The 20639-nt window shown below is 42.8% G+C and overlaps 1 protein-coding gene across 3 annotated transcripts in view; it reads left to right on the forward strand.

Annotated features, from left to right (window-relative positions):
• The window catches only part of HOMER2 (homer scaffold protein 2), a 57307-nt gene that overhangs the window by 11602 nt on the left and 25066 nt on the right, over positions 1-20639 (forward strand). For all 3 annotated transcript variants that reach the window (XM_027887016.1, XM_027887017.1, XM_027887018.1), the window contains exon 2: positions 12249-12405. In XM_027887016.1, coding sequence (XP_027742817.1) covers positions 12249-12405 — 157 coding nt within the window. The remainder of the gene's footprint in view (positions 1-12248; positions 12406-20639) is intronic.

The following is a 20639-nucleotide window of genomic DNA, read 5'->3' on the forward strand; positions in this document are numbered from 1 at the left end:
ACTCTTTCAGCCCATCTCAATATGAGAGATGCTCCAGCCCTCTGATCATCTTCATGGCCTCCTCTGGACTCACTCCAACAGCTCCACATCCTGCCTGTACTGGGGCCCCGGACCAGGATGCAGTACTCCAGGTGGGGTCTCATGAGAGCAGAGTAGAGGGGGAGAATCATCTCCCTTGACCTGTTGGTCACATTTCTTGGGATGCAGCCCAGGATATGACTGCCTTTTTGGGCTGCAGGTGCACATTGCTCAGTCAGTCCTAGTCCAGAGACCCTGTGTTCAGTTCTTCCAGTGGATTTGCGGTTCCTTTTCAACCAGAGAGAAGTGAAGGAATGAGGAAAAAAATACCAGGAAAAGGGAGTGTTTGTATCAGTGCTGCCAGCTGAAAGGGCAGCCGGCGTATCAAGCAGCAGAGAGTGGCAACTAAATAAGGGCAAGGCAGAAGAGCTAAAATGAGTCCCGCTGTCCCCTGGCGCTCACACAGGCTCTGAGCTCCAGCTGAGGACCCAGCACACAGCCAGTTTCATCAATAACTCCGATACCCGCAGGCCCTGGAGCCTGCGTGGAACGGGAATCCTGGGAGAGAGCCCAGCCCCAGCGTGCCAGCCTGTCCGAGCCCATTGTTTTTATCCCAGTTCATGGAAAAATTATTTCAGACCATCTCATAATTTCAAACATTTTGGTAAGTGTTAATATACTTTCAGCTCAGTGGAAATAATCACCATATGGCTGTAAGATTTGCCATCTGTCCGGAGATGCCGAAATACAATTAGTCCGTGTAGTCCATTTATCAATCTATAAGTGACAATGTTCACAGTCCTGGCAACTTTGGCTGCTGACAGAATCAGCATTTGCATAGGACCTACCTGTCTGCCCTTATTACATCAGTATATAAATGAGATGGAAAAAATCCCATCATTCAGCTCTGTCCTTCACCCTTGACACAAAGAAAAAAGTCTATATTGGTGTAAATGAGACTGAGGAAATGGTATGCTTTAATTTTTGTAGTGCTAATTGGATTTCTTTATGTCTAGTGGACTTTAATTTGATAAGGAAAAGACAGATTTACTTGCAGTTGTTCAGTCAAGAGATACCAGCAAGACAGAGTGTGTCTGGACAGAGTGTGTCACAGGGAAAAAATTAGTATGTCCTCTCCTGTTGTATTCTTTTGCAAGGCACAAAAAGCTAAATATTACAAACATAAGGAATGTCATCATTTGCATCGTACAGGTAAGAATTTATTTCCAAGGTTTCTTGTTTGACATCAGAAAAGCTAGAAGTTGGATTTTCAGAAGAGTGAATAATTCTTTTTTTAAAGGAAAGGTCAAGGCCTTTTTTGTTTTAAAGCTACTAATGATCTGACAGAATGAAGTTCTGACTTTGGACTACTCCTGCCAATCTTGCCCCAGCAGGTGCCCTAGCCTGGCCCTTCACAACTGCCACATCCTTAAAACTGGAGTTAGATTTGGAATGGCTAAGGCATATCCAGAAAATAACTTGAACTTTTTATTTGGTTTTACTTATTACCCAAACTCATCTTGCATAATAAGTTTATAATAGGAATGTGTGCTATGTTTTGTTTATTTTACAAATTTTCAGCCAGCCCACACTAGTTTTTGAGATTCTGCTGACAGGAGAATGTGATTTTTTTGGGCATATTTGTGTTATAACACATAGTTATGGAACCTGCATAGCATCAAAAGTGGTGATACTTGTAATTAAATCCTTCCTTAGCCCACACCTCATATAACCTGTACCTCATGTAACGCACAAAGTTGGAGGCATTGACACGTAGAAATCCTGCCACGGGAGCAGGACTGCAGGGATCAGAAATAGGTGGCTGTTGAGGTTCAGGAATTTCTGGGATAAGTTTCTCCCATTGTGCAGTTTGCAGTGTTAGCAAGCTGTAGGGGTTTGGTTTTGTGGGTTTTGTGGGAAGGGAAGTGGTGTTTGTTTTGTAGATACTGTGTTTCTCATTAATAACCTGTTGGCTACGCTTTTCAAATTAGTAGCTTTTCTCTCTGAAACTCGGGAGATTACCACAGTATCGCTGCTTTTGCGCTGGGGCTGCTGACAGCTTTTTATACCAACAAATAATGTACATATCTGAGATCTGTACTGTAAATCTGATGGCAACAGATGGTGTTATATTTTTAAAGATCAAAGTGAATAATGTTAGCTTCTAAATGTTTGAAATTTCCTTTGTGGTTTTAACTGGAAGCAGAAGAAATGTGTCATTCTGTTATTTTACTGGCTGCTTGGAGATACGCGAGTTTCAAGAACCGTGTCCCCCGGTTCCAGAGGAAGGTGCTGCCTTCATGTTAGCAGCAACCAACACACTCTGGTTGTTGATTCTATTAGTCCATTAAAATCACCAGAAAATGGGAATGCGCTTCTTTTCAGATAGTCTAATTTAAACTGCATTGAGTGGGGAGTGAGGCTGGCTGTAGCCTTGCCCCTGTGTCCAGCACCTTGCCCTTGCCTGACTGCAGCTGAAGGGTTCCTGGCTGCGAGCACGGGGGCTGTGCTTGCACTAAACCTCTCTTTGTTGTTTTTAATGCACTATCTTTTGTGCTCTTGACTACCTTTGGTGAATTTTGTCTTCTAGATGATTTGCTCTGGTAGCATCCAAATCAGTTTAAACGTGGCAGTGCTGTTGCTGTTGCCAGCCTGGTGCTGTTCTCAGCACAGGCAAGTTGATACACGCACCGAAAACCCCACATGGGCATTGGTTTGCATCTTTCTAATCTCTTACAGAGCAAATTGCTTATCCTTTAATTGCTTTTAATTTTTACATCCCTAAGTTTCATTAAAGACATGCAGCCTTGTATTAAGCCATCTGTTGGCACTCCTTTTCTTGAAGGCTAAGGAAGCACTCAGCCCTGAGGATGTTATTAGCCCAGGTGCTCTGGCAGCAGCTCTGGTGTCACCATGTCCCAGCACAGGGCACTTGCCATGCCCTGCCTGTGCTCCAGCATGTGCTGGTGGCCATCAGGACCAGCAAAGCCCTATCATTTGCTTCTGACGTTATGGCTGGTAGAATTCCTTATTTGATCCTTCAGGCAGTAGATCAAAAAGAGTTATACAACTTGTTCTTTAAACTGAACTGATTGGCTTTTTTTTTTTCCCTAGTGTAAGTGGAAGAAAAGCCTCAGGGGAGAGCATTTGAATAGGGCATGGGAAAGCATATCGATAATTACATGCATGGATTAGTGCACAAAAGTACTCCCCTCCAAGGATCTGCTTAGTGCTGTGGTGTTTGAAATAATGGAGTCTTTAATCATATTATTTTGCAATAGTGAGGCTTTGATTATGCCACTGATTGAAATCAAGTTTTCAGATTGCTTTGTGCAAAGATAACCTCATCAGCCATGCAAATTCCTATAGCACGGGTCGGGGGGTGGGGGAGAAAAAGTCCCAAGCATAAAGATGCTGCCCTGGTGGTGTCAGCGGGTTTTACATGGACAAACACATTGTGTTTTACTTCAGTCTTCTGTTTGCAGGTACCTGTGCTTTGGTCATATATCCTCTGACATTTAGTCTCTTCATTCCATAAATAAACACCAAGTAGCATGCACAGCCTCAAAGTACCTCAAGCCTTCTGCCATGCAGAGGTGCAAAGAGTTAAAAGTAGTAATAAAAGACTCCACTAGCGTGTTAAAGGAATTTTCTGCTGATTTACAAATGCAAAATAAATTACTCTCTTCCTTTGAAAGTTTGTTTGCATTATTTCTCTTCCTTGATCATTTCTCTCCAGTGCCAGCTGTAGATGTGTCTGGTGCCTGACATGGGGTGAGGAAGCCCAGTGTGTGCTGGTGCTTCATCCTTCCCAATGCCAGCTGCATGGGGTAGATTTTGGTCTGTGTATGTGGGTCCGTGATCCAGAGCTGGGGATCAGTGACATCCCCTTGTGCCCTGAGGTGGGGACTACAGGCAAAGCACCGGGGGAGAATGTGCTCCTGTTCCTACAGACCTGTGCTCTCCATTCCAGGATTTACACTTTCAATTGACAATGGCATTTCTCTCTGCAATATTACAATGCAAACATTGTGCCACATAGGAGGCTGTGCTAAAAGCATTAACTCCACTGGAGCTGGGGTGAACACAGAGGAGGTGATTTTTAACAAAGCAAGATAAATAGGATGACTTTGGGGGGCTGTTGATGTGCTGACCCAGATCTTTTGCCACAAGGGTAGGAGAAGTGATGGGTGTAAACAGAGTACAAATATTTTTTCCAAAATACGGAGTTTGAATTTATTCCTGTGCAAATAGGAAGCAGTGCAAACGTTACTGAGGGTGCAAATTTATTGATCCTTTTTCAATGCCTTCTCATGAAAAATCTCTGAAATGGTCGGTTACACAACCAGTTTCAGACCCATGTGCCTCAACTTCTTTTTTTCTAATAAATAACCTTGCCTATGGAGGATTAATTCAGGGTCTTCTCAGTTCCTGCCGTTTGTGTATGATTGTTTATTCACAGTGTCTTGAAAGGTTAATAGGCCTCTGGAGATAGCCCCAAAATAAAGTGTGAGCTTTCTCACTGCCTGAGTTAAGCCTTTTAATTTGTATATTGACTTCATAAAGGCGTTATGGTATTGTGAGACCTTGCAGATGTTACAATGATTTTCACGCTGAGGGCTTTTGTCCTCAAGATTTATTCTTCTGGATTTACTTAGCTGCAAATCAGAAATTAGTTTAATTAATGTCTGTGCTTTTAACAGACAATTCCTCTTCAGCTAGCTACTTTTATTCTGATTTTTTTCTGTCTAAGTAACTGGAACTATTATGTTTCCTACAAATGCAAGAAGCGCTTTTGCTCACTATAGTCTGTCGAAATAATAATGCCTATAAGTGAAGGGAGCTAAAAAGATGGATTTTTGTCATGAATGTCATATATTTCTGCGGGTGAGTTGATATCAAATCTAGTATCAAGTGGGCACCAGAGAATCATGACTGGATATTTGAGTGAGTTGCATGACCTTGCCCTCGACTGACACTGCTGCCAGATTCAGCACTTCAACCTCATCTTGAGGAAAGTGGTCTGCCTACAAAATAGGCATTTCAGCAACTGAAAGACTGGAAAGAGGGACTTAGAGTAAATTCTATTTTTAAAATAGCTGTTTCTCTTCCTTATTTTTCCTCTTTTTAGGGGCAGTGTAATTTCTGTCCTAGTAGTCTGGGTTTTCCAGAAGTCATTTGCTGTACCTTCTGTGCACCCCCAAATCCACCCTCTGGCAGGGAATGCCACCTGGGAGGACAGGGCTTGGCTGGTGAGTACCAACAAAGGCACTTTCAGGAGTACTTGCATGGTTTTTTTTACAGAGAGAATAAAGAAGAGCAAAACCTGGGTACAGCTGTACCCTGCTAGCCCAGTCCATCTCTTTGGGCCACTTCTTCCATCCCTGTGTTTAACTGATAGTAAAGCCTCCCTCTTTTCTCTTCCCTGTATTCCTCAGGGTTGCATCTCTGTTCTTACAAGTAATTTTTGCCATGGAAATACCTGTGTGAGGAGTAAGGACTGTTTGCACTGCAGGACCAACAGGAGCTGCAGGCGGGTGGTTTGCAGGGCTGGCATCCCATCCCACCTTCCTCCACAGTGGGGAAGAGCAGTCTTAAAACCACTGAGAGTTCCTCTCTGCTCTGTAAGACTGTTAATTCTTATAATCATCTCTTTTGTTCAGTGGTGAATGTTGATTTAACCTTTTAAATTCAGGTATTCAAAAACTTCCCTGGGTAGATGTGGTATAAACTGCCCTGCAATGATAGTGATAGCAAAGCTACAGAGAGGAAATGAGGTGATTTAATTTTATTTCCAGGCTTGCTAGTGTCTCTGTTATCCTGGGATGCCATCTCGCTCTCTGTGGCTGTTTCCTCAGGTGTAAAATGGAGCCATTACCCACCTGCTCTCCTCATGCTGAGTTTTGCACCCTTGCAAGTTGAAACAGGCTCTTATTTGCTTCTGCTGGTTGTGTGGGCTGGCAGCCGGCACCAGAACCTGCCTGTGGCAGCTGACGAGATCTGAGTGACCTGGATTAATTAGCATATGGCAATTTGGGAAGGGAGCAAACTGCCTGCTTTCATAATGCCAGTTTGCTGCTACCACATCCAAAAAATGGACAGGTTTAGCGTTTGCCTTTCCCCAGCTCTGCCTGTGCTGAGTGGGCCCAACCTGCTGTCCTGGTCCCTGCCCCCCAGGCAGTGATGGACATTGAGGTGACAGTATTACAGGGATTGGGCTGAGGCAGCTGAACTTGTTGTGTTGTGGTGAGTGTAAGGGGGATGCACTTGTCTTGACCGGAGTGTGTGCAGTGAGGTGAGGAGGTGTCCTTGGTCAACATTAAGAAGCTAATTTTTGTGGTTTTCTTTTTCTGAAAAGATTTTATTCAAGAAGGCACAAGCGTTTAACACGTGGAGGTAACAGATTGGAGGATAATGGACTCTCATTTTTGCTTGGAGCAAAGATTAGTATTGTGCATAAACTGCAACCGCTGTGCTGATTGCTCTGTGTGACACCATGAACTGCAACTTCTGCCCAGCACAGCTATGCCTTCATCAGAAGGCATACTTGGATTGTGGTGTTTTGGGTGAGAGGGGTTGGTTGGTTTTTGAAGTGCATGTATGAACAAGTGAGTAGAGTTATGGGTAGATAAAACAGTATTTTCACATGTGATTTTTAGGCATCATATCTTGCCTGGATTTTCATCAAGCTGATTATTCCAAATAGGAGAAAAATCTCCATCTGGGAGCTCAGGGGCCGTCATGCATCACCAAAATCCAGAAAGGCAAGGCAGCAGCAGCCTGGCAGGGCAGCTGTGTACCCTGAGGCTTGGGGACCCTCGGTGCTGGCACTGCTGTGGCTGAAGGGGGACATTCAGTGACATCTGGAGTCTTGGAGGAGTGATTGGAGAGCTTGCTGCTTTCAAGGGGCAGGATACAGTTACTCAGTTTTGTTTGGGACCAAAGGCATGAGTTTGCCTTGCTAATGTGTCTTAGCCTTTGGAGCTTGGCATGCATTTTGGAGAAGTCAGAGGCACTGGTAATGCTGGGTGGCTTTGGGAGCTGACATAGTGCCTGTCCCACTGTCACACGAGTTGAGGGCAGGTAATGTGAAAGCCATGCCTGGTAGGGCTGGTGTGGGAAGAGCACTCTTCTTTTTAGCAATGTTGCTTGTTTTTGAACGATCATAAATAAATACAAATGGCATTCCAAACTACGGTATGTGAAGAAGTACACAGAGGATAAATTCTTTTTGTTGCACTGTCAGGCAGTAGTAGTGGTATTCAACCCAAATAACTATTAACAACAAGTTCATCATGTTGTGTTTAGCAAATAAATTTTTTTGTATCATGACCAGTGATAGGGGATGTGTCACAAAGTAGGATTTTGCATTTGTATCTACTCTTCCTTCTTGGAAGATCCTCATTATCTAATACTTGTTACAGCAAATCACTGCAGTTTGCTGGTGCTGTCAGGTAGTATAAAGCTCAGTGTGTGCACGATGCAGGAAGCACCACGTTCAAAAATCTCTACGCTGCTGCGCTCTTTGCAGGCATGTGCATCCTCCACCAAATGGTAGATATGTGAGGATGTGTGCTTTCAAAAAATATTTTTATTTCAATTGATAAATTAGACAGAGAATGCAAGGCTGTCTACTGTTAATGTGGGGAGAGCACAAATAATCCTGTCCTGTAAACTAGGAATCCTCATCGCGGAAATTTTAAGTGATCCGCTAATGAAAGTTTTAGCAAAATGTGCTAATAGTGGTTTTGCCACTGGTGGAGTACCAGAGATCCCGTCACAAATATATTTGATGTTCCAGATCCTACAAAAAATTAAAGGAGCTGCTTTGTTCTATTTACTGTGCAGTCAGTGCATCCACCCGATGTGCACTGGACTCTTTGTGCATTTAAAAGTATTTGAGTGGCGATCCCGCTGGCACCCACGTGAGTCACTGTGTTGTATTTACTACCAGAAAGGGTTGCTGCAGTGCAGAAGTGTTCACATCAGCAGTGCCTCGTTCGGAGCTGGAGCTGTTCCACGTGGCCCCACGCGTGGCTGGGTCCTGGGTCCCGGCTCTCACCAATGCCAGGGCTCTCTCTCCGTGCTGCGGCTCCACCATCCAGGAGCATCCCACAGCCCTCAGGGGGCTGGCTGCCAGTCAGCAGAGGCTCTTTACAGCTGAAGTGATTTAAATCAGTGGTTGTGCTCATGATTCAAGTGATAAACAAGGAAATTTGAATTAAATAATTTGAACTTTTCCTAAGTGAGAGCTCATTCCCGTTGATTAGGAAGAGTAATGTAGAACACATGGCTTGCAGCTAGTCACACACTTGTAAAATTTGGCATGGTTGTGTATTAACCAGAAAGTGATACTGTGTCTCACACAGCTGCACAGCAGTTAGTTAGCTTGAGAGTCTTGGTTTTCACTTTGTCAGTTCTTCAGAAAAGGTTAATGACATTGATGGAGAATGGTTGTTTTTTACTTGAAATTTGTCTCGTATGACAGAAGGACAGAAATTAGAGGTCAACTAAAATGTGTAAAACCGTGACTTGAAAATTACGATTATATTTATAAAACATGCTTGCCATATGTAATAATAAAAAGCATTTTCTGTCTTAAATTGCGTTGCTAAACAAAGAACTCTTAGGTGTAATTTTGTACTTTTCGTTTTCTACTTTTCAAGCAGCTTTACTCTGAAGAGTGGATGTTACTGTCTAATTGATTTTTAAACAGTTGAGGTTTTTTTAAAGAGTATTTAATCAATCATTACCAACTTTGGTTAAAATTAATGAGGTTTTAAACATTCATGAATTCTCTTTGCCTTCTGATGTGTGGGTCCACAGCCCAGCTGGCAGTGCTGCTGTTCCCTGCATCCCCAGGCAAACTGGCAGCCTCATGGAACGACCAGCTCATGGGGCTCAAACCACGCAGGATGTGCTGTAGGAGCTTCGAGTTAGCATTGCTGTTGTTTTATCATAAAAGTTGATAAATCTCTGATGAAATGAAAATGAAAGGAGCCCTGGGAAACAAAGTTGTTCCTCTACCAGTAAAGTGCTTTCTTGAATGTCAAAAGCTGCAAGTGAGTTACACAGAATAATCTGTCTCCATTTACAGCTCTGTAGGTCCCTGGCAAAGTGTTTTAAAAGTACCTAAAGGGTTTAATTTGAAAATTGAGTGCTGCAGTTTTATAGTTGCCTGTGTGTGCCTCAGTGGTCAAAGGAGTTTGGGATGCAGTGAAGGAGGATGTTTCCCCCTGTGTTAAAAGCTGCGCCACTGGAGTTTGTCAATGCTGTTGCCTTTCCCAACCCACTGTGGTGTGTGGGAAGGTGTGATGGCACCGGCTCCCAGTGCTGGGTCATGGGCCCTGCCGATGGGTTTTGGCTCCTTGGGGTAAGAGCTGAGCACAGACCTGCAGGAGGGCAGACACAGCCACAGAAATGCACTTCCTTAATTATTATGAGGAAACACTGGGAAATCCAGGAGGCTGTGTCCTGGGGGTGCTTCCTCTTCTCCAAGGGGTCAAAGATCAGTCCTGGGGCTTTGCTGCCTTGTAGAGCCACCTATAGCAGAAAGGTCAGAGGCAGGTGGAGCATCCAACTGACCCTTCCAAATCTGAGTCTCAGTGGAAGGTCAACAGCTCACTTACCTCAAATGAGTTAAAATGCTTAAGTTTACACATTGTGTTTTCTTATTTTTAATAATTTATCAACTGGCAACTATCACTGTGAGTGTTACGGCTGCTGTTTCCACACAGATAAACAAGATGGGTGGTGGTGGTGGTGGTGGTGTGTTTCCTTGTTGTTTAATAATCGTTTATGATTTAGAAACAAAGGTTTTGCCTTTACTTCTTAATAAAAGCCCCACATTAATGGATAGTTGGCTATCTCGAGCCCTGAGCTTCGTTATCCATGAATTTATCCACTTAGGTGCATGTATACAGCTCCAGTTGATGGCAGAAGTTGCTTCAAGTCTCCGGAAGAAATGGAGATAGATGGTTGTGGAGTTTTTTCCTTCATTCTACTTTTATTATCTCCAGATTTAATTCATATGCTTACTGCTCCTGCAGCAAAGAGGCCAGGCATAATTTTAACAGCGTTTTCTGGTATCATTAAGATGACGTAACAGAGATAAAGTTGTGCATGGAATAGGTTTGCATGGAGTTTAAGCTTCAGAAAGTTTAAACTGTGATATTTAGGTCATATTACTGTAGCAAAACCAATTTTTTAGGGGAATCAACTAAAAATACAGAACTAAGTAAAAGGCAAAATAAATTCAAAATTATCCTTCACTTGGGAAAAGTACATATTTTTACAATTAAGCAGCTTGCGAGAAACTCCCCCTCCCTGTATTCATTATTGCAGACAAACTCCATGACCTTCGTGGGCGTTACAGTGCTAATCCAGTGTAATGGATGCTGGAAATACTTTTAAATGGAGACCTGCCCTTTCTTTCCTCCCAGTTGAGGATGGCATCAATATTAGCCTGTGAAATGAGAGCTGGGTTCAGTGAGTTACTGATAAGGAAGAACTGAAGCAAATGCTACTCTTTGACAGCTGTAACATGACAGTCCCATTCTAATTTCAGTGTATTTCAAGTAAGTATTTTACATGGTTCAGCACAGCTGTCCATCCAGAAATGGAAAAATGTAGAACTTTGCATAAGTCTTGCAAGGAGAAAACCGCTGTTTCATTTTCTCCCTCCTGAGGCCTTTCTGAGATTTGCAAGTTCACTCCATAACTCCACCGAGCTAATTCTACTCTTAAACCACTTTATCTGTTTGATAGTTGCAAATTTTCTCCCCTGGATTTTAATTTAACTGCAATGATTAAGATCACGTGTGAGGGTTTATAGGATTCCTACATACAGTACCTGAAGTTGTGTTGTTCAAAAAACGCACAGATGGCTATAGAAGGAGCTGAAGATTATGTAAATCTTAATAAAAACATAATTCTAAAACTATGAGACTGAGAATAATAGAAGATAATTATTTCTACGAGCAAGAAAGAATAACATACGAGAACAAGAGGTCTCTCTGGCCTTTTGCCTGCCTCTTTTCATTTGCTCTGTGCAAAATTAATCCTGGCAGCCTTTTCAGTTTCCATGTGGTCAATATTCTAGGTGGTAACTCTTGTAGAACAATAGTTTTTGAATCCTGTCATAATTCTGTCAAGCGTACCTATTCATGATACAATATTTTGTATGGGATAAGAATATACTGAGCAGTACACTTAATACAGAACATTATATACTGCAGCTTTTAAGAACCAAAAGCATAAAAATGTATATAAAAGCACAGCAGAACTTGATTTGCAGTTCACTTTTGCTGCTAAACTTGGATTAAAGGTCTCGTTGGAAGATAATTTAGTTCTATGGCATTTAAGTAACTCTTAATTCTGATCTTTAGCCTGGATGATTTTTTTGGGTGTCACGTTGTTTCTTTTGGTCCTTTGTCTTCTCTGCTTTTATGTGTGATTTGCATTGTCACATGTTGATGGTAAAACGAAACCTCTCCACTGTGTGCACAGTTCTCTTGATGAGAAAAAGCATCCAAGGAGAGCTCGTGTTTAGGAATGAGGTGTCAGGGGTGGTACATCATCCACTGAGAGCTGAACTAAAAGGCTATATATATATATATATATATCAACTCTGGGGTTAGTTGTGTTTCTTTTTTCCCCTTGCTTCCCAGGATGATTGACTGGTTTTGCATCTGATGAAATTTTCATGCACATCCTCAGAGCAGTGGGATCCTGAGGAGAGAGATTAATATTTCAGTAATTGTACTGTGCCTGTAGGTCACTGGGGTCCTTAGTGCATCCACAGAAGAGCCCTGGCTGTAGGTAGCAGTGAGCAGGAATGTTGATAGGAGGAAATCCAGCTGTGGGGGGCTTATTGCTTCTGGCAAAATACATGGATGGGAAAAGAAAGAATGCATGTGAATGTCCTTTCCTGCAAATAAGTGTTTTGAGGAAGAGGTGGGTACTGAGTTAGTATGATGCAGGGAGAAAAAAGCCGACTGTTTCTCTATGGCAGTAACTTTAGGGTGCTGAATGTCACTTAGTGATGCCAAGGAGAGGTACCCAAGGCTGGATCATGGCTTGGCAGAGTCACTGCTCTGTCTTTTCATTTGGGGGATTGCCAGGCACTCTCTGCCTTGTGCTTTCAACATGCCTGGTCAAGGCTGGGCTTCTGGAACATTTCATCTTCTGCAGACTCATGCATCCATTTCTCCTGTCCCTCCCTATTCCAGAGAACAGCCCATCTTCACCACCAGAGCCCATGTCTTCCAAATTGACCCCAGCACGAAGAAGAACTGGGTTCCTGCAAGCAAGCAGGCTGTAACTGTTTCCTACTTCTATGACAGCACGAGAAACAGCTATCGGATTATCAGTGTGGATGGAGCCAAGGTAGGAGGCTGGTGGTACCCCGGCGTGTTTGCTGTGTGGAGAGGGGCGTGACTGTCAGCCCTGGCTGGAGACAGGCACAGAGGGGCTGCATTAAACACTTAAGTTCATAAATACTCAATTTTTTTATATAATCCATTATGGAGACTTGTAGTGATAACTGGAAAAACACAGGGCACCTTAAAAGTGATTTTGCCCAACTTAACTGATCTTGTCTCTGACTGATTTGCGTTCATGATCGTAATGAGCCAAGAACCTTAAGTGTCCAAACCCAGTCTGTGGCACAGTATCTAAAACAGCCACCTATATTGGGTAGATAAGGCTGAGGCCTTTTTGGCGAAAAAAATGTTCTTTTTAAAGGGAATGAGGAGACAGACACACACAGACTAGAGCTTTTAATGTAAATGCCAACTGCATATTCACTTGTGCCTGGCTGAACTATTCACAGGTTAGTACTTAATTTTCTTTAGCTTTTGCACTGGAGTTCATCAGCCTTAGGTGACAAGTTAGACATGAAGACTCTGCCCCCACATTTTTTCTTATTTTGTTTTACATTGCCAGAGAGTGTACTGAAGTATTTTCTGTAAGAATCACAGTCAGTTGGGTTGAATAGGTTGCTCAGACAACTGCTTTTACTACATACACTAGATTTATCCCTCTAATTAGGCCCTCCAAGGTCACTTGATGGGTGACCACTTTGCCCTGACAGACCCCAGTCAGAGGTATAAGTGAAAACATTTTACTCATGTACAAAAATCATTGGTCATTTCTGTCAAAGCACGAACCACAGGGCAACAAGATGAGTTCACAGCCTGTTTATCTGCATTCCTGTTTGGATGAGGATGTTAAAATATCACTGTTCTGGGAGATAGAGATCACAGAAATCATCCCTTAATAAAGCTTTTCTATTTGTCATGCCTATTTCACATACTTGTTTTTCCAAACATCTCCTGTGCTATATTTGGTTATATATTGGCTTATAAATCAGCCGTGCTGCCTGCTTAAATTGATGGTAATGTCTCATTGACACCGGTACAGCATTAATACATCCCATCATTATCCTGTTTGTGCCGGTGTGCTCGTTCCCAGAAATGCCAGCTCTCTGCCCCAGTTTGTGGTGGGCACACACAGCCCCTGCAGCTTGCTGGGGACAGCTGAGCCCCCCCCCAAATTTGCTTATACCCCGTGGATGCCTCTGCTTGGCAGAAGCTGGTGCTGATTGTAGTGGGCTGGTGTCTTTACAAACCCAGGCGAGTGTGACTTCCAAGCCAAAACTGCTGTACTCGCAGCAGTGGGTCGCCTGATTTGTGGCTGTGCATGCATGCATTAAGAGCAATTAATGAAAACAAAGTAATTACTGTATGTGGCAGGCGAAGCTGCAGGGGCAGCGTGTGCCCACAGCCAGAGCTCCTACCCAGAGCTGTGACTGGAAAGCGTGTGCTGAGAATAAGGTGGGCATCTGGGCTTTGCTTTGTAATCTGCCCAAAAGTCATTCAGAAGGAACAGCCCCCTCTACCTCCCCACCCCCGTTCTAGTATGTCCCAGAAGAAGGTGAGCGTTCCGTGATTTGAATTCTCCCGTGGGGCCTCCCAAGCGAGAATCAATTGCTGGCCACATAAATTATTCCTCTTGTATTGAATCTTTGCTGATTAAGGAACAGGTTGAGAGGAAATGCTGCCTTCACGCTCGCCTCTGGAGAGTCCCGTGACCCTGCATGTCCATTTTAAGAGTGCTAATTTGGGAAAAAATTAGTGACTATGCCCAAATAAGTTAAAAGTTGCATTTTTCCCCTCAACCAATTATTGTTTAGTGTTTTGACCTACTTTTCCAGGGAAAAAATGAAACTGGGTAAGACTGTGAGAAAGAATATAGACAACTTCAGATGACGGTGTCCTGCTTTCTGTACACCTCGCTTATTAGAATAACATTTCCTGTGTGGTGGCAAATACCAGATGGATTAGCATCACAGCATCACTGCGGGCAGGAGTTATCTCTGTCTTAAGGACAAAAAAGCTGAAGCTCAAATAAATGAAGGGACTTGGCCCTAGGAGGAAGGTGCTGGCAAAGGATGTGTGTTTCTTAAAACTCTCCATCCTTGTCTGAACTGCGAAAGGGCTGTTCTAACAGTTTATTTGAGACAAACATATGCAATGCACATTGGCTTGCAGAGAAATCTCAGTTAAATCCAACTTGTATGCAGCTATTGGGTTAATTTGGTAGGGTTTTTACCTTTCGTTGATGTTATATAGTAACAATAAAAATATTTTAAAGTGATCAAGTCCACAGGGTACTTCACTTAAATATTGCTCATTACCTGGTTGCATAAGCTTTCTTTTACTTGTAGCATTCAGCGTGTCGCTCTGGGCAGCGTGTTGAGTTGCAGAGGAGCCCGGGGCTGCTGGACCCTGTTAGTGCTGCTGTCGTGCCAAGCACAGGGCAGGCTGTGTAATGTCAGCCTGATGAGTATTTCCTCCTGCTGCAGCACTGACCTGATGGGCTGTGATTCTGGCAGGATTGGCTCTCCTCAGGCAGCTGCTGCTGTCCTCAAAGGTCCAGACCCTCCGCAGTCCCCTGTCTCTCAGCCCCCTCCTCTCTTCTCCCAGCAGGCATAGCCTGTCCCTATTTCCTCCTTGTCCCTCATCCCCACACACCTGGGGTGCAGGAGGATGGGGAGGGATGCTGAGGGCAGAGGGGAGTACCAGGATTTTGCAGTGGTCTTAAAGAGGGGGATTAAGGGAACTGCTGAGCCCGTGTGTTTAAAGGTATAAATATTGGGAGCTCATTTTGTGAGCCTGGCTGGCAGAAAGGCAGAGGAGCTGCTTGTCTCTGCTGCCCAGCACAATACAGCACTGCCTTCTTGTCCTTACCCTTTTGCCAAGTGGTAGAGAAGGACAGGAGGGCCTGGCTGGTGCACGTGGAGGTGGTGAGGATGGACATTACAGCAGAGAAAAATGGGATAGAAAGAGAGTAGGGTAAAGATAGGAAGCAGGGTAAAGTCAGGACAGCTTAACTCTTACCTTGCAGAGGGATGTGCAAGAGTCTTATGCTGAAAACCTGGAGTCACATATGGAGGGCAGCCAGGAGTGGGTGTACATCTTCAGGTGCCAGGTTTCTTCCAAATCCTCTCAGCCCAATGACAAAAAAAAAACCCCATTGAAATGCCTGGGGAATCAAGCACTGGATAGTGGAGACCTTAGATGCAAAACAGCTTATACCACTTTAATTCCTCATGTTTGCAAAGCTAGAAGAGAACAGCTATTATAATTCCTGTGTCTTTGACAGAAAAACAGGTGCTGTGTACAGTATCTTACAATTTATAGCAAAGGATTTAACAGGTACCATAAAAGAATGCACTGGATGATCTTAAGCAAGATACCATGACCAAACAAGGGAATAGATTAGTATATCTTTTAATTACATAGTAATTGACTTGTATGTTGTCAAGAAAGTAATTTCATCATGATGTTTTAAGAGGTTTCTAGCCAGAGGCTAACTGTGGCATAATGAATGGTGGAGGAAATGATACAGTAAAATGCAAGGGCACACACTGATTCAGAGTTAATGATGCAGCCATGTGAAAGTGTCCAGTGTTGTGGGCAAAAGTCAACCCTGTTGAAAAATGACAAAATATGCAGATGGTGCAGGGAGAACGTGAACATTTAAGTGCCCAACTGCTGTGCAGTGTGTGGGGAAAGCCACACACAAGGCTCCTCATTAAAAGTGACCTACATTGATCTATCTTTTGGAGGTGAAAAGAAGGTTTGACAGTATGAAAATTATGCAGACCAATAGCCTCTATCATCTTCAGGAATAATGCATGGTAGTGCCCAGCTTGATGGGTTTATTTATTTTTTATAAACTGGAAATATGTGTTATCCAAACAGTACAGAGAAGGGGGAAAGGAATTTGAGACGGAAATATAATCCCTCAGAAACAAGCTTCTGCCCTCATTTTCAGATGTTCATATGTTTTATTTCTACAGAACTTGTGATTACAACAACATCATTTTTCTCTTTTGAGAAATGAGTTGTTAACAATGAACATAAAGCTAGCTTAAAAATAAATAGCCAGCAATAAAGCGTACAGTGAGACATACTGAGTCGGCAGCAGCAGAGAAAAGTGACGCAGCAAGAGTCATCTCAGATGCCAGTCCTAAGTTGTCTATGAGAGATACTTAAACAGATGACTAGAAAAAATTAAAGTCAGGGTTTAAAAGATGACTAGATTGCAAGAGTAATTGTGTAATGTTCCATGATATAGGAATAAAGACTATGTTTCAGGGAAACCTGGGAAACCTGTGTTTCAGGGGAAAAAAAACCTAGCTGTCTGACACTCATTCCCAGTTACTAGATCATTTAAGAATTTATTACCTGACAATTACCTTGAATTCTGGAGAGCAGCAGCTAAGTTGGGCATAAGTGTGTGAAAGTACTGAAGAGAGAACCAGAAAACTTGCTGTGCTGGGAAAGCAAAATCCGTGGGTCTTTTTCTGAAGTAAATTGCAATTACTGAGAATAAGAATATGGGCCAAATTTTGCCAATCAGTATTCACATAATGGTCCCCAAAGCAAGTACAGGACATTGTAAGTTGTGATGACAGTTTGATTTAATGGCATATATGCAGCAGACTGTGATTTCCAGAGCACAATGAAGCTGACAGGGACAGAGCCCCAGCAGGCTGTGGCAGCAGATATTTAAGGAGGTAAGAAGGGGTAATATGTAAGTCTGCTAATATTTGATGTATTTCTGGCTTTGTCAGTTCCTGTACTGGTCCTAATTGCTACCTAATTGAATAGCTGCCCACCTATTTCTGACCACGCTTTCCATGTTGTCACGACTGGAGGCACAGAGAGGAAATTCAGAATCCTTCCAGTGATGTGTTCAGACACTCAAAACAGATCATTTTCTTTGCCCACGGAAAAGGAATTATTTTAAGGCACGGTTGTTAAAAATATCCTAGAGTATTTTGCCAAAAGGTGACTCTTAGATTTGAGAATCTTTTCTTTCACAGGAAAACAATTGCAGGGTATGGTAGCACAGATGAAATTCCTTCATCTTGAGAGTTCTTTTTGTTCTTCTTTTTTTATTTCATTGACGTAAATTCAGCCACTAAACCAATAGCAACTCTTTCTTAGGAAAAACCTACCAAGTAATTTATATATTACAAATTTTTTGGCAATGAGTTATTAAAGGCTTCTGGCAGTGTGTACCTCACCAGGGGTCTGCGTTGGTGTGGCAGCATTTAACTGCCTCCAGGACCTCATGGATCTGATTTGTGAGAACATGGAGCAGAAACAATCAAAACATCACCTTCTCACCTGGCATTCAGAGTTATCAGGATGTGTTCATCTGACCCTACACCCAATGAATTAAGTGATGCAGGGTGCTCTATTTTTAAATGCCTACATTTTTTTTAAATGCCTACGTTTTTTAACTGCCTAATTTTTCAGGTTTAATAGTTCTGTAGTGAAACTACAGAGGATGTTTTACAGCCTTGAGTAGCCAAAGATAAAGGGACATAAAAACACATGAAAAGTGACCTTACAAAGTGGTGTGTTGCCTTTTCTTTTAATGTGTATAGAAAAATCCTGTATTAAATGCTATGATTTGGAAAGGTGTGGGTGAACGTATTTGTGTGTTTTGTCAAAGGGATGGAGATTCTTTGATTTCTAGTTTTGCCTGCCCTACTTTTATATTTATGGCCACTGCTTGTCACACTGCTGTGTGCTGTATCCCAGAAGAGTGTGGTGCTGTTGGGGTCCCAGCCAGCTGCCCTATGCCTGCTGAAATGCCAAGAGGCCTCACTTCTTGTCCTGAGGATTATTTTGCTGACAGCAGCATTGGCAGGACTATGATTTCCAGAGAGTCCCTGCTAGTAAAATCCAATTACATTAGCAGAAAATATTTTTTATTCTATTTTCTCAAAGCTTTTTTTTTTTTTCACCACTGGGTAACTGAGATGGGCATTTTTTTTTTCTCCAAAACTTCTTCTGCCTCACAGTTTCTTCCAACCTGTGTGGGAAATCTCTTCTGGTGGTCCCAGAAAGTGTGCCAACCATAAAACCTGGATGGGGAGAAGTATGAGCTCAATATTATTTATGTGTCTGACACTGAGAACCAACACGAGAAGGACCTTTCATCTAAGGGCAGCATGTGACACTTTGATGACCTTTTATCAGAAGGCAGCATGTGACACTGTGCCCAGGAGACACATGCAGCTTGAGGGTGACTCTGTGTTAGGGTAAGCCAGTGCAAAGGTGTCCAGGTTTTGACCTCTGGAGGTCTGATTTTGCTGATCCAGTATTTCTGCCTTCTTGTCCGCACTTGTTCACAAAAGAAACCTTCATATGTCATAAGAAAAGATTTCCAGTACTGATCTGGCTGATTAATACAGAAATATGAGCATATTTGATGGCCTTTGTCTTCTCATTGCCATAGTATATAAGTATTTCATGAACTATTGGAGCTAATTTCAGCATGACTGTTAGCACTGGAGATGATACCGGAGTCAACAAATGGAGCTAATTAACACCCCATATAAAAAGAACATCTTTTGAAATACAAAGAATGGTTTAAAATACAATTTTAATGCATAATCCTGTCTTCCAGTGTGCACAGTGTGTGTGCATGCTACCATAAACATCTCATTGCTTTTATGCTAGGGAGATGACTACTGAGTAAAAACATTAGTTGTGGTTTTATGATTTTATATATACATTATATAGTCATAGAATTGTAAAATATCCTGAGATAGAAAGGACCCACGAGGGTCATTGATTCCAGCTCCTGGCTCTGCACAGGACTACCTCAAATAGTTAATATAATATATAAGAATAGGATAGAGTAGTACTTTACTGTTGAGGCAGAGCAGCGATAATAAATACCAGTGTGTATGTGCTGTTAATCCATAGTAGAGCCTTTAAAATAATTTGGTGTCATTTAATCATTCTCATGAGATGAGTTCTGGACTTTTCCTGGTTCAAATTTCCCAGCCTGTGCTGGAGAATGATGTTCATCTGCTGGAGACATGTTCTAGTACAAATACTGCTAAACCAAAGGACTTTTTAAAAGATGCCTGGAAAGTCTCAAGTTGCTTTTTGGGGTTCCTTTTGGGCTTGTTGTAGCTGTAACTAGTGAAACTGGAGCAGACTGCTCTCTGAGGCAGCTGCTCCTTTTGTAGAGTTCTCCTTCATTTGGTATGATGAGCAGATTGAGATCAGAACATCTGGCCTGGCCTGAGTCACAGCCCACCAGCCTAAGCTTAGCTGGAACTGGTCTCTCACTGAGACAGTGAAGCAACTTGCAGTAAATAATTATTATTTTTAATGGCTGTTTTCTGATTTGATTTAAAGGTGTTAGTGTTGTAGTGATGCAGCCTCCAGATTTTTTAGCATCACTTTGAGAGATTCAGGGAGAACTCTCAATTCAAGGCAGAGTTGCCATCAGTGGTGGTGCTGGTGGCTCCCAGGCAGAGGCTGCTGCTCTGGGGCAGGCTGGGGTGAAGGTGCTGGGTCAGCAGCAGCCCTGCAGTTTCAGTGCAGGTATCAGGCATGGGGTGTAAGGGTTTCTGCATGGGGTGATGGGATGGGCACCTCAGAGGTGTGGGAAGTGCCCAAAATGTTATTCTCCGAGGGGGTCCTGTGCAGATATAAATCATTCAGCCTGTGGAGTATCGGAGAGAAATGCCAGTGTTGGGGTTAGGGAAAACTGAAGCAGGACTGATGCAGATAGAAAATGAAATGGACATTTTAACACAAGTATCAGTATCCTTTTGAGGTGAGCAGACTGAGGTGTGCACTGGATCCTTCTGCTGCATAGACCAGGACTTACTCTTCTCAAAGAGTAAGTCTTTGAAGCAAGAGTGAATGAAAATAGGGAAAACAACAATGCCTGATGATCTTAAAATATTTGTGGTGCCTGTAGTAAGGGAATACTTGGCTTGATTAAAGTGACTTAAGCTTTAGTTTCTCTCTAGACCTTAAAGTAACTTGAGAACATTTTCTTTGGAATTTGGTGATGAAGAAATACAGCATAAAGGAGAAGCAGAGCTGTCAGCCAAGGATGAGACTCCCCACTTGCATCATCCTTTATTTGCTCAAGGTCATATCAAGTATTCAGAAATTCAGGCTGAGGGGAGGTGCAGGATGTAATAACTGGGAGGATAGTACATTGCCTGGAGTTGTGTCTGCAGGAGATTGTCAACAGTTGCTAAGACAGGTTTAGGTGGGTAGAGCTGT

Source organism: Empidonax traillii, unplaced genomic scaffold (assembly GCF_003031625.1).
Source record: "Empidonax traillii isolate 1590-97213 ecotype Southwest subspecies unplaced genomic scaffold, ASM303162v1 scaffold201:size1909950, whole genome shotgun sequence".
Lineage (NCBI taxonomy): Eukaryota > Metazoa > Chordata > Aves > Passeriformes > Tyrannidae > Empidonax > Empidonax traillii.